Source organism: Curcuma longa, chromosome 5, assembly GCF_044706935.1.
Source record: "Curcuma longa cultivar G26 ecotype Majalengka, Jawa Barat chromosome 5, ITB_CL_G26_1.1, whole genome shotgun sequence".
Taxonomy (NCBI): Eukaryota; Viridiplantae; Streptophyta; class Magnoliopsida; order Zingiberales; family Zingiberaceae; genus Curcuma; species Curcuma longa.
The window spans coordinates 10,595,522-10,613,292 of NC_133865.1; the positions used below are offsets into that span (position 1 = coordinate 10,595,522).

The window sequence follows — 17,771 nt, forward strand, 5'->3', positions numbered from 1 at the left end:
TGACTTTTCATGTAGTATATCATTACTCTTTTAAAATTAGAGTAATATTATACTGCATGAAAAATCAGTATGAAAATGCAGCATGACAGATACACACGGTTGGATCCCACCTCCATGCAGGTAAATCCTACTTCCATGTTTGTGTCTGTCATGCTGCATTTTCATATTGACTTTTCATACAGTATATCATTACTCTTTTAATTAATATATGTCTCTTTGAAATACTAATCCAAAAATCCATCATCTGCAATATGAATTCTCCTTTTTTAGATATCTTTTGGAAGTAAAAAATCTCTTACACTAAATTTCTTATATAAAAAAATAAAAATGAGATATAAAGATAAATAAAATCAAAAATAATTTTACAACAAAGATCTTATTTTAAATTTAAAAATGTCACTTTTTCCGAAAATACAGTTCCAAAACCTCCAAAAATGCATCATACATATTTGACTCGAAATCCTCATTTAAATGTTGTTCTTCCGGCTGATTTCTACTGATTAATCGATTCATCTGGCTCGCCGATCGATTGCCACGCCGAATCCAACTGTTTAAACCTTGCACAAATCCGATCTTCTCCGTCCCCAATTCGACGCGATCGCTAATGGCTTGGCTTCGATCTCTCTCTCGCCTATCCCGCTTCACTTCATCTTTCTCCTCTGGGATTCCGCCCGATCGATCGCCTTCCTCCTTCTCCGCCACCGCTAGGATTGCCGGATTCTGCTCCGGTGCTTCCGCCTCGAACGGCTTGGCTGGCCTTGGCCCTACGAGGCCCGGGCTGGACAAGCCGAGGTTGGTGGTGCTCGGAACCGGGTGGGCCGGATGCCGGTTGATGAAGGGCGTCGATGCCGGCCTCTACGACATCGTTTGCGTCTCCCCGAGGAACCACATGGTCTTTACCCCGCTCCTCGCCTCGACTTGCGTCGGCACGCTCGAGTTCCGCTCCGTCGCTGAGCCCATCGGCCGCATCCAGCCCGCGATCTCAACAGCCCCGGGTTCGTACTTCTTCCTTGCTCGCTGCACGGCTGTTGATCCTGATGCGCACACGGTGTGTTTCCCTTCTCTTGCTGTTGTGAGCTCGTAATGCTAATCGAAGATTGTGGATCTTTGTTTGGTTGGAATGTTAACAATATGAACCGGGAAATAGCCCATCTGTTTATTCAAAAGGATACTTGCAAGAAACCTGAAGATGATTTTTCTCTTTAGTTTTTTGTTAGTGGAATTGTTTTAATGCAACAATTAGATGCTTGGCAATTTTCCGTTTAGAAAACTGTCGACAGCCAAAGAATTGTTTTTTTTTTTTTTGACATCTTGAATAATGATTACTACTAATACTGTTAGGCTGAGAAGAATGGTGAGTTAGAAATTGAATATGAAGAAAGATAAAAAAGGAAAGAGAATTTCTTCATTTCTTAGACGAGAAAATTGGAAGAAGTACAAAGGGTAAAGAGGATCGGAGGGAGACAATTATGATGACGGTGGAGAGGCTCATAAAGGACGATAGGAGCTGGAATTGCTCCTTTAAGCATGAATATAACGCTTTGTTTGGGAGGAGGTGAGGGAAGGGGAGGGGAGGGTAAATAAGGGAGGAGAATTTTAATCTTTGTTTGGGATGGAGTGAGTTAAGGAGGGGAAGGGGAGAGAAGGGTAAGCTTTACCCTTCCATGCTCATGAATTGTTAGAATTTCTTACACTCCGATTTGAGATGTAAGGAAGGGGAAAGGGAACATAAAAATATTTTATTCTAATTTTATCTTTATTTTAAAATATTAATTCTCAAATTAACTCATCTATTTAGATATCTCGTCTTTGCGCCGTTGCTCCTCATACAACGCGTGTCGTCACCGCCCAGTGTTTAACCGCTCGCACTCCACGACGTCGGCGTTGGCCCTCACCACAAATCTTTTTGAGGACAAGACTCAAGAGGACAGAGACAAATAATCCTAATATTCTTTTTCTGCTCCTCCTCCAATGACAGGGACTTATTCAAAAAGCATGCGCTGTTTATTTTAAGACCTTCTATATCCCAACTTTTATATGTAATATTGATAGAATTTATAGTTTCTCATCCGTCCTCTATATATGTTGTCTTTTTTAAGAAGTGAGGGTATTTTTGTAACTTTATATATTTAATTTTCATTCTCTTTCCTTTCCTCCCAAACAAGGTAATACATGTTACGTTAATGAATCTTCCATCCCTTCCAAACAAGGGAAACATAAATATTTTACTTCCTCCTCCCTTTCTCTTCCCTTCCCTTCCCCTACCATTAATGAACCTTCTCTCATTCCATCTAAACAAAGCGTAAGGGTCTTTGGTGCACATGATTTTTCATATGGTTTGGATTGGATGAATTTGTTATGATAGAGAAGTGGCCAAAATTCTTCCTTTTCTATTACCCTTTGCCTCTAAAATTTGATGAAAGTTTAATTTTCTTCTTTCACTCTCTAGATTTTTTGTCTTCCTCTTTTCTCTTCTAGGAAATGCAACTGTCATTATCATTTTGGAATTTTTCGCTAGTATATGTTGCTTTGCTAAGGAAGGTAACTCAGATAAATTAGCGATATATGAACACCAATTGGAGCTTAGATGGTAGAAAATAATATACTACATGAGAGTTTTTCATTATTCAATATGTTTATTTTTTTGCATTGGTTTAAAATGAAGCAAAAGGCAAAATTCTTTTTCTATTTTTTTTGTTGGAATTATTTTTTGGTTTTTGAGTTCAACAGATAATAATCATACCCACAGGGATAGACAATAATAGGAAAAGGGATGAAAGAAGATTTAAATTTTAACCTTTTTGGGTTTTGTTTCCTTTTAGTTATTTACTAAGCCTTTTACCTTTAACATGTTGACGGAAATAATGGAATATGTTCTGATTCAACTCTTGGCATACCATAGATACCTTTTCCATGAAAGAATAGGACACTGCCAAATAGTGTTTTATACAGGAAGGTAATATACCAGAAATTCTAAGTTGTTTTTTTCTCTTTGGCATTCTATAAGGTACACTGTGAGGTTGTCACGGATCAAGAAGGTTTAGAAAATGCTAAAGAACCATGGAAGTTTAAGTTATCATATGACAAATTGGTTATTGCGGCTGGAGCAGAGGCCTCAACTTTTGGTATACATGGTGTAAAAGAGCATGCAATCTTCCTGCGTGAAGTTCATCATGCCCAAGAGATTCGTAGAAGACTTCTCCTCAATCTAATGCTCTCTGATGTACCTGGTAGCAATCAATCCCTTAAAATCTTAAAATGTTTCTGATGTTGCTTTTCCTAGTCTAAAAACAAAGATGTACAAATGTCAAACATCTCTATTGGAGTTTATAGGCCATGACACAGGACTTGCAATTTTGAATTTGTTTACAGAAAAAGAAAAATGCCCTTTATCGTGAAAAACAATAGCTTGACAACAGTCTATTAAATGAAGTGGCATATGCCTGTGAGAAGTGAATCGCTACTTGCAAAAGAAAAAACAAACAAGACCTGATAAGGGTTTAAATAGCATGAACCCGTCTAAAATAGTGGGTTTCTTGCTTCTTAGCAAAAGTAGGTGGTTATGAATGGATAAGTGGGATGATACTTACAGGCAAAAGCTTCTCATGTATATACACTTGATAAATGCACACACAATCAATTTTGCAATAAAACCATCAACGGTTTCAGCATGTCAAAATAATTTTGGAATTATACCACTGGTAATCCATAACACATTGTCCTTTTAGATCAGCTAGAGAAAATATTTTAGGTTCTAGAGCATGAACATCTGAAGATGCACTTGATGATTTTTCATTAACAGAAAAGAAGTAAATATCCCAAATTGGTCAGAATAAACTTGCTTTCATAATTGTTTCTTTCCATTTTCCTTGATTACCTTAATTGTACATAGGTGATAAGACATATTTTCATTGATGCAAATAAGGCAGGCTTCATGTAGCGGGAATGTATATTTAGTGTTGATTGAATTATTGAAATACTCTGAGGCTTGCAGCGTACCTGTAGCATTTCTATAATCTCACTTTGAGGACATACATATTTTAAGATTATTTATTATCTTACCATATTCTTGTCTCCTTCAGTCTAGAAACTATTTCTAATTTTTTCCAGCACCTTAAAGCTTCCATAGTCATCTTTAATATATCAGACATTTTATAAACAGGTATATCAGAGGATGAAAAAAAGAGACTATTGCACTGTGTTGTAATTGGAGGAGGCCCTACAGGTGTTGAATTCAGTGGTGAACTAAGTGATTTCATCATTAAAGATGTTCATGAACGTTATTCACATGTTAAAGACTACATCCATGTTACCCTGATTGAGGTATCTTTCTTCTTTTATCAGCTTTCTCAGTTCTGATTTAGAGTTTTGGTTATCCAAGTGCTTGATTGGTGTTGTTCCTTGAAGAGAACATACCACCATAAAATGTGGAAGACCACACAGTTTACTATCTAATATTTGGATTTTTTTTTTCTTTTGGTGGTGTTAGGCTAATGAGATACTGTCATCATTTGATGTTCGACTCCGACACTATGCCACAAAACAGTTAACTAAGGTGACTAAAAGCTCAATTATGATTTCTATTTTTTGTTAAGTTGTTTGCCTCATCCATTTGTCTATAGACCAGAGGCCATCCTATGAATCCTTAAGTACAAACAAATTATTGAGGAAAGCATCACCTTCTGTAAGAGTTATTGATAATTTTCTAAACGTCTCCTTTTAATTGTGCTTGTAACAATGCTTCATCTCATTGTGCTACTTGCATATCCTTTGATGTCCTGCTTTCAGGTAGCTAACCTGTTACCACAAATGTTTATATGTAAAGTTGAAGGTTCAGGTCTTGTGATTCCACAGACATCATTTTTAGCCATGTCATCTACTGTGTTTAACATTATCCATAATTTCAGTTCTTTGGAACTGATGGAAGGTCATCATTTTGTTTCATAGCAGTTAATTTAGTGGATCTGACCATGTACTTTATACATCTTCTCAGTCAGGAGTTCGCCTTGTGCGTGGGATTGTAAAAGATGTTCAACCTGAAAAAGTTATTCTTAATGATGGAACAGAAGTTCCATATGGGCTTCTTGTATGGTCTACTGGTGTTGGCCCTTCTCCATTCATCAAAACTTTAGAGCTCCCAAAGTCCCCTGGTGGAAGGTAGTCTTTTTCCTATCCAAATCTTGTTTTCTGGAAAACCATCAAGCAATAGTTAAATTTAATTCCATGCTGCACATACTGTATATTTGAACTATGCACCTACAACTTTACTGGCTTTGTTCGGAGGTGAAACTTACATGGGTCAGCTAATTTAATATTTTCCAGGATTGGCGTTGATGACTGGTTACGTGTTCCTTCTGTACAGGATGTGTTTGCCATAGGTGACTGTGGTGGGTTCCTTGAAAGTACAGGAAAACCAACACTACCAGCATTGGCACAGGTTAGTGGCTTCTGCACTACTTTCCCTTGTGCTGTTCATGTCTTTCTGATGCTTGGTTGTGCTTCTAGTGCACAAGTCACAACTACTATTAAGGACATAAAACTAGATCTAGAATCGGATATTTTGTTATTAGTATTATGAATTTATTTGGTGTGATGAATGAAGCCAAACTTCATTGCAAGTCATAATAAGTTTGTTAATATGACAAGATCTGGAGAGAGGCTGATATAACAGTTAATCATGTGTAATCCAATGCCCTTATCAGTACAGATAATACCCCTTGATTTGTCCTCTCTAACACTTAACTGACATGTTTTCTTAGATTGGTAAAGCAATTGTAAAGGCATTCATTTGTTTTTTACTTAATTAACGTTTAGCATTTGAGCAGTGTGTACCTTATTTGTTGATATAAGTAAATAAAGTGTCTACTTATTAACTTTTATCCTATCTATTTTTTGAAGCCTAAATGTCCTAAGCCATCATAACACATACAATAACATATGAAAACAGGTAGCCGAAAGGCAGGGAAAATATCTGGCTAGCTTGCTGAACCAAATTGCTAAAACTGGTGGAGGCTATGCAAATGCTGCAGCTAATATACAACTTGGCGATCCTTTCGTCTATCGGCATCTAGGAAGCATGGCAACCGTCGGAAGATACAAAGCTCTTGTAGATCTCAGGCAAAGCAAGGTAGCTCCCAACTTATCCTGCTGTTTACTACTATCTCAATTGTCAGTTGTCATGAAATTTTAAACCGTTGCATAACTGCCTCAGGAGGCCAAGGGACTTTCTCTTACGGGATTCGTTAGCTGGTTCATCTGGCGATCGGCTTATTTGACTCGTGTAATAAGTTGGAGGAACAGATTCTATGTTGCGATAAACTGGCTCACTACTTTCGTGTTTGGTCGCGATATAAGTCGCATCTGAAGTGAATAATCCAGGTACTGTTTGTTTGGCTCAAAGGACAATAATAAGATATCAGCGGTGAATTATGAATTGCAAAGAAATGTAGTCATAATAAATTGAGTAGGAGATAAAGGATATTTTTTTTCCCCTTCAGTAGTTGGATTTGTGGTTTCTTGTCGATGTGATGATTTGTAGCAGGGCAACAGTTTCTAACTGTAATATTTTGGATCATCATTTTTGCTATGATATATTCATTATGCATGCACTACTAGTTACTAGTGGTGTATACTTTGCGTGGAAGTTAATAGAGGATAAGCTTTATATTATAAACATTCATTTTGTCTGCATTCACAAGCATAAGATTAATTACGACGGAGTAGACTTATAGAAAAGTGAATGCAGACAAAATGAATAGTTATGTGATGAAATGTATTATTATTGATGTTCACCTATTATAAGGTTTTTAATTTGTCTCTGGGGCCATGGTGCCACAGTAAAACATCCGGGTTGTCACTCAGCCACCCGCGGTTCGATCCCAACGTAATTACATAAATTTTTCTCCAAATGGGGATCGCAATCAAAGGATGCTAGGCATCTGGATGATGGTCGATGGAAAACTTGACCATCGTGTGCTTCCCGATTTATCCTGTGACCAGTGGAAAACTTCCATAAGGCCGGACCGATCATCTCAGGGATTGAGTCAATGCGACTAACTGGGATTATCATTTTTTTTAATTTAAATATTAGATATTTAACTTATGGTTCATTGGCTTGGCTAGAAAATTTTCTAGTCAATAGATAAAAAATAAAGTTATATTTTAAAAATATTTAAAAAATTAAAAATATATATATTTTTGTATTCTTAGAATTGAATATAGCTTTGTTATCTTCTACCGTCCATCTTTTCTTATGCGAGTCATCACATCATGATCGCTGAATTAAATAGACACAAGTCCGCATAGAAAAATCCATGCGAGTTCTCCCCTCTGTTTTGGTCCTCCACCGCCTCAGTTCCTGGTATATAAACCCATGCCCTAACGCCGTCCTGTTCAGTTTTCCCATCTCGATCCGGTGGTTGCCTTTCTGGTTCCTGCCGTTTCCGATTCGAATTCCATGGCCAGCACCAACCCCGATCGCGATGACGAGGCAGCCGAGACCGCTGCCGGCGAGGACGAGGATACCGGAGCCCAGATCACCCCCATCGTCGCCCTCTCGGAGGTCGCCGTCACCACCGGCGAGGAGGATGAGGACGTCCTGCTCGATCTGTGAGACCTTCCTTCCGTCTAATCGTTCTCGTACTTTCTTTCTAGATCTCGAGTTCTGATAAGCTGATTTGTCGTCAGGAAGTCGAAGCTTTATAGGTTCGACAAGGAAGGGAACCAGTGGAAAGAGAGGGGCACGGGTAACGTGAAGCTTTTGAAGCACCAGCAGACCAAAAAGGTTCGTTTGGTGATGCGCCAGGCCAAGACGCTCAAGATCTGCGCCAACCATCTAGGTGAGTGGCCGATTCTTCAAGGGTTTGGGTTTTTCGTCCTTGTTGCGCTGGATCTATGATTTCCTTTTTTTTTTTCCTTCTACTTTAGTTCTTCCGTCGATGAAGATTCAGGAGCATGCGGGGAATGATAAGTCATGTGTGTGGCATGCTGCGGATTTTGCTGATGGGGAATTGAAGGAGGAGATGTTCTGTATTCGCTTTGGTTCTGTAGAAAGTGAGCACTTTATTTCTCTCGATCCAGTAGTTTTGTGTTTCATACAAGTTGGACTGGGTGATTAAACTTTAACTGGTTGAAGCTGTTGAATCTTAATTAAAACACTTCGACTATATCCATACTTGCGCATATATATAATTTACGCAGTTCATCTATCAGCTGCATTTTATTTTGGTAATATGAATAACCCAGGGTTAATATTAAGCTTTTTTTTAGCTTTTTATGCATTGTTAATGTGAGTATACATTTCGTCTAACAAAAAGTAGCCATCATCTAGTCTGAATGATCTTGGTACTGTTGGCTTTAACTTGCTAAATTTAGTGTGTCAAATTATTTAGCTTAGAGCTCAAGTTTGATTTTTATTTTTTCTGAAAAGAGACAAGAATTGAGGCCTTATTGTGAAAAGTGGCTGTAGTTGTCACTTGGCATGAATTTTTAGCATGTAACTTACTTAAATTCCTAATGATATGAAAATCTCTGAATACCTGCCAATTGCTTTAAGTGAATTGAGGGGGAACATATATATCACTTATATATTGCTTGTTTACCATCCTAATGGCTATTTCCTGTTTGATTTTCAGGCATGCTTGACTCTATTTACCGACCTTTATGATTTCACAATCTTGACTACTTTTGAACTTCTTTCCATTGCTAAACCTTATTATTAATCATCACATGCCATGTGCTAATTCAGTGTGCGTATACATAGTATAGTGTTGCAAATTTTTATCTGCAACTTCACATTGTTACTTCCTGAGAGCTACTGTTGTTGTACCCTTGTTTACTTGAGTGAGGTAAGAGTGAAGATTAGTGAGAATGAAGGAAGTAGTTTAATTGTGTGTTTTACATGAAGGTGTGGAAGTAGAAGAGAAAGTAGTTTACATTAAGGAAAACTAATGTCACTTGATATTCTCTCCAATTTTCCGAGATAAAATGAAAGAATTTAGATAAGTGTGGGAATAAAATGAAGGTATTCTTCTTTTCCTTCAAAACAAGGGAAATTGAGTTGGTTCATATGCTTTATTTCTTTCCCTCTTATATCCATCCATCTCTTATTTTTGCCAAGTAAATACACCATAACTAAGCTGGAAAAAAAGATGAAAGAAATTGGATTATATTCCTATTTCTCACTCAGATCCATTGTAAGGAAGAATTTTTTTTTTTTTCTGTTTTTCTCACAATGTTTTAAATTTACCATCCATTGTAAGGAATTCTTGTACCATGCAAGCCCTACTGCTTGAAACCATTGAGGACCGTATCATTTTCACTCTTCCTGCATTTTATTTTGTGATGCATGAATTTACTGTTATGCTGCAGACTGTAGGAACTTCATCGAGATGGTCGAAAGCATCGCCGAGTCTCTTCAAAATAGTTCAGCAGAAGAGAGCAAGGAATCCGCTGATGCCGCCGAACTCTTGCTTAATTTGAGGGTAGACGATAGAAAAGAAGCAAATGCCGCAGAGGATGTTCCATCAGCTTCCGATCCAACCAATCCAGAAGATGAGAAATCAGCAACAGAATCCGAACAACCCACCAAATCCAAGGATTGATATTTGGATTCTGGTGTTGTTCAGGTGTTATGAAGAAGCGGGTCAAGGCTTGTGTTCTTCTGGTAAGCATATTTCAGTTCAGAAGTCGCGTTTGGTTTCGTCATGGATTTTACCGTTTATATTATTGTCTTTATGATTTCATTATTCTCTCTTCCGTTACATGTTTACCAAAAAGAGAAGGCGCTCATCTTTCTGTTATTGATGTTTGGGATAGATCGTAATGTTTGGGAGCGCTGAAATTTGTTGCTTCTCCCCATTTATATCTTTACTACCGTAAATTACAAATACAAAAATATAATAACTTTTTATAATAATAATAATAATAATAATAATATATTAATGTTATTAAAGGGCCTCTGGCCCACGTGTAAATATGCCCTTGTAGCTCAGCTGTTAAGAGAGTCAAGGTTAGAGCTGTCAAACGGGTCAATTTACGGCGGGACGGGCCAATTCATAGCGGGCCCATCATATGGCAGGGCGGACCGATCCACCAATTGGGCGGGTTGTGAAATCTCCAATCCAATCTAACTCAAGGCAGGCCGTGGGTTAGGTGGGTCAATTTGCGATCTGTTAAAAAATAAAAAATATTAAAAATTTTAAAAATTTTAAATTTTAATTATAATTTAAATTGATTAAGTTAAAATTTTTAAGTTTGAATTATAATTTTTAAACTTGAATTGTAATTTAAATGGATCAAATCCACTAATTCATTGAATTTTTTATTTTAATTTTAAAATTTAAAATAAATAAATAAATTTTCTCAATCTACGAGTCAATTCAAGTCCGCTGCGAGCCAATTCACACGGGTCATGGGTTTAGGTGTACCAATCCATCTGAATTCATCATAAAATGAGTTAATAAAATTTCAACTTAATTTGCTTAAATTATTTGACGGAGCGGGCTAACTCGGCGGGTCTAACTTAAATTGATGGTTATAATCGAGGCTACGATAATCTGATCTCGTCGAATATTAATTTGATTGTCATCGTCCACAAATTTGAAACCCACAGCTTTGCATGATGCAACAAATTTTGTCAAGTAATGTGGTGGCCAAAACATGTTGGAAAATTGTCAAGCTATTGTACTACACTTTTGTACTAAATACTTTATAGTACAAGTGGAAATGGTAGCAAATGTTAAGGTTTATTATTTTTTTGAACAAATTGTACAAATATAAATCACACTTTTGTAAAAGTAAATTTTATTCGAGTTATATAGTGTAGACTTGTAGTGATAGAAAAGTGATTTATTTATGAGATATAATGCAAAATTAAGAGCAAAATATAATTTAGATGTACATGCATCCAATTGTTAAAACGTTATTGTTAAATTAAATATTAAATTTTTATTAGGTTTTGATCAACATTTATTGTTAAATCTTTAATTTTCTTTGATTTAAAATTTAAATATAAAATACAAAAATTTATTAAGTTTTTATCAAAATTTATTATTAAAATCTATTATATATATTTTAAAAATTTTTAATTTAATGATTTATAAATATTAAAAATGTATTTATTATAAAATGAAAAATTATATATTTAACAGTTCTGGAGTGGATGTAGAGCGAGTAGAGCTTCAAGCTTGTGGTCGCGAACGCTCGCTGCCACAGGTTTTCTCGCTCCCTTCCTCTCCCAGCATGGCGGTCGCCTCCTTCCACCCTCCCGTCCGAATTGCATCGCCTCCGTTTCCCACGAGGACGCCGAACATGAAGCATCTACTCTTCCGCAGCACAACCCACCCAAGACCTCAAAACCGGCGGAGTCCTCGTCGGCAAGCCAAACCACGGCCGTCGGATATCTTACGACCCCTCTTCAGCTCAGCCTCACGCATCATGGATCGAATTAGGTAATCTTCCGGAGTTTCTTCTCGAATCCGCGGCACGTCGTGTCGAAAGTTGGGTTCTTTTCGATCGGTAGAGCGATTTTTAGTTGAAAATTTGATTTTTTTTTTTTTTTTTATATTGGGGTTCCTAGAGGCGACGATATCAACTTGGAGATACTGGGAATCGCAGTTCCGGCTATCTTGGCTCTTGCTGCGGATCCCATCGCGTTGCTTGTGGACACCGCCTTCGTAGGGCATTTGGGTATTTATTTTGTGATTCTTTGAGGATGTTGCAAAATTGTTGTTTCGGTCGAAAGCTTTGAGCTCTGGTGTGTTTGACTGTTTGATTCATGCAAGGAGTGCTTCCACTTGAAGCTTTTAGGTGGAACTTTGCTTCCATGTTGCTAATTTGTATGTGAATTATTTGTTTATTTGTTCCTCTTCTGGCCGTGTAAAGTTGTATAACATCACGATAGGATCTGCTGAGCTAGCAGCCATTGGTGTCTCGGTCTCGGTGTTCAATCTGGTCTCGAAGTTGTTCAACATTCCTTTGCTCAATGTGACTACTTCCTTTGTTGCTGCTCAGCAGGCACTAGAACCTCTTCCTGAGAACAATGCTTATGATGGTGAAATAGGTAGCTTCTATTATCTCTATGTGAAAGTGATGGATCGCTAACTTTTTGGAAGCATATTTTAGTGAAGATTGTTGTTTGCGCACAGGATCTTCACAACAAGAGCCCATTGGTGAAGTTGATGGAGAGAGCAGGAAGTCTCTTCCAGCAGTATCGACTTCTCTGGCTTTGGCTGCTGTAGTTGGGATTTTGGAATCAATTGGTCTAATATTTGGCTTGGGTGTGCTGATGGATTTCATGGGTATAGCTGTTGTATGTCCAATGAGGCTATTGTTCACAATAGTTACTCTAGCAATTTCATCATCATTACATAGCTGTTTAATTAAATTGAATTCTTGATCTTATTTTCAACTCAATGGATAATGCATACTGAATAAGTCACAGGACTAAATCATATTCTTTATTGCTAAAAAATGATTTCCTATATTTGATGATTTCAGAATGTAAAGGAGGGCCATGACTTTCATTCAGCTTATGCAATTTGACATTGATGTCATCCTGCTAATCTTATCTCAGTATGCCGATTTGGAATTTTTCATTCCAGCACTAGTTTTTGGTTTATAAAAGCATGGTGGAGATATAGATACCATATTACAAATTTCTTTTCTTGCTATATTTTACTGCAACAAAGGCTATCAGTGTCTGAGGCTAATTGTTCTAACTGTTCCTAACAATCTAATAAATATTTTTGCATTGTAACACAGGACAACAGTTGGATGCTTTCTTATGCCTCTATGGAAATTGACAACATTTTATGATTGTTGCAGGATTCACCTATGCGATTACCTGCAGAGCAATTTCTTACCCTACGAGCATTTGGTGCTCCTGCAATTGTAATAACACTTGCTGCTCAAGGAACATTTCGTGGCTTTAAGGATACAAAAACACCATTATATGCTGTCTGTAAGTATTGTTTTTTCAACATTTGTTTTTATGTAACCTATTCTTGCTTGGATTTTTTTTATTATTGTGTATACAAAAGATTGCATTACTTTCCTTCTATCTCATCTTACACCACTAAACCATATAGACTGACACTGTTTATAACTGTCATTCAATTAAGTCATACTGTTCATTACTATTTTTCCATTCATGTTACAAACTCTTTGCGATCCTTCCCAATCCCTTTTTCAGAATGTGATGGATGCCAAATTGGAGGTTGTTGGACAAGTTCAATTGCTCAAAGGTTTAAGCTTAGTTCAGATAGAAAATAACTTCCGTGGTTAAGCTTTAGACAGCTATATAAGATGGATTTTGATGTTGCTAAAAAGATAGAGAGAAATGTGTTTGAATTGTTTTAAATTTGTGGTTCTTGGCAAAAAAAGAAAAGAGGAAGAATTAATGGAACTTTATTTTAGCATTTCTATTATCAATCTGACATTTGATATACCACTATAGATATTTTGTTTGAACTACACATGGCATGTCAAATATTATTGGGTAAATTTTTTGCATGCTTTACCGGTAGTACACAGACCCCATTTTTTCAAAGATCTTCACATAGCACATCAAATGACTTACATAGTCAAGCATCCAATATATATACACCCCTTGTAAATTTGCTGTTGTTCCATGTACCTCTTACTTTTCCAAGTTAGACAAGTTGTAAATTGTTTAGGTAGTATTCCAGTTATATATTATGCACAAAGAAGTCTGTTCATGAAGGCTGCTTGGATACCGATACAAGATAGCCTGAAAAGTAGCAACTCCATCAAAAAGAGTGTATACTCTTCGATACTAGTGCATTTGTAAAATCTTTTCTTTTTCATGAAAAATTATTTCTTTTCGGAGAGGTTTGACTAACATCTACTTGCATAAATTCAATCCTAAGATAATTGGGAGTATAAAAGATCATGAAATGAATCATGAGCTGATGATTTATTTTTCCTAAAATGATCAAATAGCACTGTAAAAATATTCTAGTCTCAATATTCATTCTTAGCAGTTAGTTATTTTGGTTATCTTTCACATCTTATTTTGTCGATCAGGTGCTGGAAACTTGCTAAATGCTGTACTCGACCCCATTTTGATATTTCTGCTTGGTCTAGGCATAGGTGGTGCCGCTGTAGCTACAGTAACTTCTGAGTATGTCTATGCAATATGATATTATTAGCAAACCAATGAATTGTTATTTTGTTACTTCTCTCCTTTAATTCACTTTCATGCTTGATTCTATTTAAGATATTTGATAGCTGCTATTCTCCTCTGGAAGCTGAATGAGAAAGTTGTACTATCTCCGAGTATAAATGGGAAAGGAATGAGTCAATATCTGAAATCTGGTAGGTTGCCCAAATGCTTTTAATATACAATTAACAAAGATATGTAAGATGATCTGTTTGAGCGCTTCTTTGTGTGGAAAAAAAGAATTATTTTCTAAGTTTGTAGAAGGGAAGCTTGTGATGAGACGAGGAACTCATTTTCTTTTGCCTCTACCAAAGGTTCAGTAAACACAGTCAAGTACCGCCTGAACCAAAAACTTTAAGCCTCTTATCTTGGTTCTGCTCATGTGTTTATTCACTTAACCGTTCTGCATAGTTCTCAGTGAGGATATTTACTCAAAATTGTATGCCAATTGACATTGTGCTTGCTATATCACATGTGACCTTTGATACTCGACTCTTCGTCTACCCCTAGCATCAACACTCATTTGATTGCATGTAGAAACGTTTAGAAAATGTGTGAAGCACCTAGATCCAACTTATGTTGGACGCTTGTACCCAGGTACCAGTAGCACAAGGTTGGACTAAGGTGGTTTTGGATCACCTTTCGGCAGAATAAATCTCAAAATGTGATCATATGGATCGATTTCACTTCTTAACCGCAGTAATTATTAACTGTGGTAGTGGCATACATGTGTTTCCAGAACAGCATACAACATGGGCAACATGAATAACTCCTACTAATGCAAAAGGAATTCTTATGAAATCTTTGTACTGTCAAAAATAAGAAAGTAATTCATTATGCATTCCCAGTCCCCTCGTTATCTTTTCTGAACCAAAAATTCCCTATCTCATGTATATTGCAATAAAATCGATATAGGTTCTTGATGCTACATCTTTGAGAATTTTGCATGCTAACATAGAATAGCATCTAAAATCAGGGGCTATAAACATATATCATCCACTTTCAGAACTACTGTTTTCTTCATGGTACAAAACATTTCCTGAAGTAGCATCCAGTTCTTTATGCAGCTATGGAATCGAGGTCTCAATGTTGTTGGATAAGTACTATAATTCTGAATGAAAGTGCAATTATTTTTATCCCTATAGATAATAATCCTGTGTTGTATATATTCGGAATGTTGAATGTGTCTCCAAAAGTGATTTTGCTATCACTGTCAAAGTTTCATCTTGATCTTTGGAGGATCACACCATCCATCTAAAATGAAATTAGTTGCATATTTCTTTTTCTTTTTCTTTTCTTTCTTTCTTTATTTATTTCAAGTTGGGTTCTTGGGGTTCTGAACATTGCATATCAGACTGTTTCTCAGGTTCTATTCGCAAACTGTTGATCATCCTAATTTTACAAAAATATATCTACTATGGTTGTTATAAATGCTAATAGAATCAAATTAAGAAATGTTTGATAATTAGTTGGCAAAATCAGGCATAATTGCCACTACTTTATGAGGCATGCTCACATATAATATAACTATACTGTAAACAGAAACTTCCACTTAGCTTGAGGTGAGTTCATGGGTGGAGTGGAAAACATTATGAGACCCAATTGAGTGACATCATAATTTCTTTTACATTTGTCAAACTGTTTTCTAATCTGATAATCTCCTCGAACAAGGTATTGCCAGACAAATTAGCTTTCCAGTTTAACTCCGTATCAAATGGTCGAAAGCATTCAGATTTTACTGTTGCCTAAATCATAGATTTTCCTTTTTGTCATGCTAGTCTGATTACGATTGCTTTAGTTATAATTCAATGAATGACTATAAAGTATAAACCACATGGAACACTAGATCTGCACACTGTACATTTTGTTTTACAAGGAGAGTACATTTAATGCTATTCTTATGCAGTTGGTCTCTTGGTTGGAAGAACCATCGCGGTGCTCATAACCATGACAATATCAACTTCCGCGGCAGCACGAGAAGGTCCAGTTCCCATGGCCGGTCACCAGATATGCCTGCAAGTTTGGTTGGCCATTTCTTTGCTTAACGATGCTTTGGCACTCGCTGGTCAGGTCAAATAACATAATCAACCTGTTCATTCTTCAAAATATACATATCAGAAAATACAACTCCTCCATTTTCAGCTCATTTGATGTGCAAACCTTTTTCGCAGGCTTTACTAGCGAGTGAATATACCAAGAAGAACTATAAACAAGCTCGCATTATAGTGTATCGGGTTTTACAGGTTTGTATAATGCTCAACCTATGGTTACTAGTAAAATCCAAAGGGAAAAGTTTGTTGTCAATCTCTTTGATCGTCCTTTGAATCATCGACAGGTTGGAACAACAACTGGCATTGCACTGAGTGTGTTGTTGTTCTTTGGATTCGAGCCATTCTCGACTCTATTCACCACTGATTTTGCTGTTCTCCAAATTGCCAGTACTGGTGTTCTGGTAAAAATTTCTTTTCTTTTCATTATCGTTAAAACTCAGAAGCTTTGTTTGTCCATAATGAAGTTGGAAATTCACAGTTTGTGTCTATATCTCAACCAATCAATGCCATTGCTTTCGTAATCGACGGGCTCTACTACGGCGTCTCAGACTTTTCGTATGCTGCATATTCAATGGTCTCATCTCTTTTACACTTACAATTCAACAACATTACATATTCACTTCCTCTTCATTACCTTAAATATGTTGTGTAGGTGCTCATAGGGTTGATCTCATCCGCGTACCTCCTCATGGTTGCTCCTGTATTTGGACTCGCCGGAGTATGGTCTGGCTTGGTTCTCTTTATGAGTCTACGAGCCGTTGCGGGAATTTGGAGGTACACAAACCGACGTAAACTACCTCGACACCCTTATTTTACAACACTAACACTTTCTCTTCCAGACTACAAACCAGAGGTGGTCCATGGAAAATATTATGGTCTGATACCGAGATAGGAACCATAAAAGATTCATGAGATTGACTATTGGTGAGGTAGTATAGTACTCTCACATACTATTTTTCGCACTGAATCGAGTATGAGACGGTGGACAAGGATGACTGGAAAAGGATTGAACTTGCAGATGCTCATGAGTTTCAGTGAGCTCAACTATTCTAACCACCTGTTGAAGTATGCGATAAAGGCGAGTAATTTCGTAACCTTTGTTAGCAGCATACAGTTTGAATTCTAGTTTGATCTCGTCCTCAATGACCAACCATCAGAGCTTTTCTTATCTAGAGCTGACTGTGAAGGACTACTATCTGTTTGGCGTTATGCCGCTGTAAGTTGAAGAACACTGCAACATTATTCTGGATGCTTATGTGAAATAGAATGGACAAAAGTTAATGGATGTCTCTTTATTTCCAAATTATCAAAGATATTTTAATTTTTTTATCAAAATGATATTCTATTTTACTATTCAATCGTGTATAATTATTTAAATATCTTTCAATATTATTTTATATTTATCTCCTTTAAATTTTGAATCAATTTTGAATAGTTTGTAATTATGATTGTTAAATGCTGTGAATAGTTATAGTAGTTACGATTTTATAATTATTATAACATGAATTTGTATTATTTTTGGTGTAATAGTTATGATT

The 17,771-nt window shown here is 36.6% G+C and overlaps 3 protein-coding genes across 3 annotated transcripts; all 3 read left to right on the forward strand.

Moving 5' to 3' along the window:
* Positions 1–518: 518 nt before the first annotated feature.
* LOC141829264 (internal alternative NAD(P)H-ubiquinone oxidoreductase A1, mitochondrial-like) lies at positions 519–6,618 on the forward strand. The gene is made up of 8 exons (XM_074716700.1): positions 519–1,048; positions 3,008–3,230; positions 4,163–4,323; positions 4,490–4,555; positions 4,994–5,157; positions 5,323–5,437; positions 5,948–6,127; positions 6,212–6,618. Exons 1-8 carry the CDS (start codon positions 605–607, stop codon positions 6,362–6,364), a joined length of 1,506 nt encoding a protein of 501 aa, XP_074572801.1. The 5' UTR covers positions 519–604; the 3' UTR covers positions 6,365–6,618.
* A 770-nt stretch (positions 6,619–7,388) lies between these two features.
* Positions 7,389–9,743, forward strand: LOC141829306 (ran-binding protein 1 homolog c-like). The gene is made up of 4 exons (XM_074716750.1): positions 7,389–7,608; positions 7,687–7,838; positions 7,927–8,052; positions 9,370–9,743. The coding sequence occupies exons 1-4, from the start codon at positions 7,457–7,459 to the stop codon at positions 9,600–9,602; spliced, it is 663 nt and encodes a 220-aa protein (XP_074572851.1). The 5' UTR covers positions 7,389–7,456; the 3' UTR covers positions 9,603–9,743.
* A 1,437-nt stretch (positions 9,744–11,180) lies between these two features.
* Positions 11,181–17,504, forward strand: LOC141829374 (protein DETOXIFICATION 44, chloroplastic-like). The gene is made up of 13 exons (XM_074716829.1): positions 11,181–11,450; positions 11,579–11,688; positions 11,903–12,061; positions 12,147–12,310; positions 12,826–12,961; positions 14,047–14,143; positions 14,240–14,337; positions 16,089–16,252; positions 16,354–16,425; positions 16,518–16,634; positions 16,712–16,807; positions 16,886–17,007; positions 17,073–17,504. The coding sequence occupies exons 1-13, from the start codon at positions 11,242–11,244 to the stop codon at positions 17,143–17,145; spliced, it is 1,617 nt and encodes a 538-aa protein (XP_074572930.1). The 5' UTR covers positions 11,181–11,241; the 3' UTR covers positions 17,146–17,504.
* The last annotated feature ends 267 nt before the right edge of the window (positions 17,505–17,771 follow it).

Bases quoted from the DNA above. Each gene is read 5' to 3' on its own strand.
- LOC141829374 (XM_074716829.1), top strand. From the start codon at position 11,242: ATGGCGGTCGCCTCCTTCCACCCTCCCGTCCGAATTGCATCGCCTCCG. The intron at 11,451-11,578 runs GTAATCTTCCGG...TGGGGTTCCTAG, and splicing joins CGCATCATGGATCGAATTAG to AGGCGACGATATCAACTTGG. The intron at 16,635-16,711 runs GTAAAAATTTCT...GGAAATTCACAG, and splicing joins TTGCCAGTACTGGTGTTCTG to TTTGTGTCTATATCTCAACC.
- LOC141829264 (XM_074716700.1), top strand. From the start codon at position 605: ATGGCTTGGCTTCGATCTCTCTCTCGCCTATCCCGCTTCACTTCATCT. The intron at 1,049-3,007 runs GTGTGTTTCCCT...GCATTCTATAAG, and splicing joins TTGATCCTGATGCGCACACG to GTACACTGTGAGGTTGTCAC. The intron at 4,556-4,993 runs GTGACTAAAAGC...ACATCTTCTCAG, and splicing joins CCACAAAACAGTTAACTAAG to TCAGGAGTTCGCCTTGTGCG.
- LOC141829306 (XM_074716750.1), top strand. From the start codon at position 7,457: ATGGCCAGCACCAACCCCGATCGCGATGACGAGGCAGCCGAGACCGCT. The intron at 7,609-7,686 runs GTGAGACCTTCC...ATTTGTCGTCAG, and splicing joins GAGGACGTCCTGCTCGATCT to GAAGTCGAAGCTTTATAGGT. The intron at 7,839-7,926 runs GTGAGTGGCCGA...CTTCTACTTTAG, and splicing joins GATCTGCGCCAACCATCTAG to TTCTTCCGTCGATGAAGATT.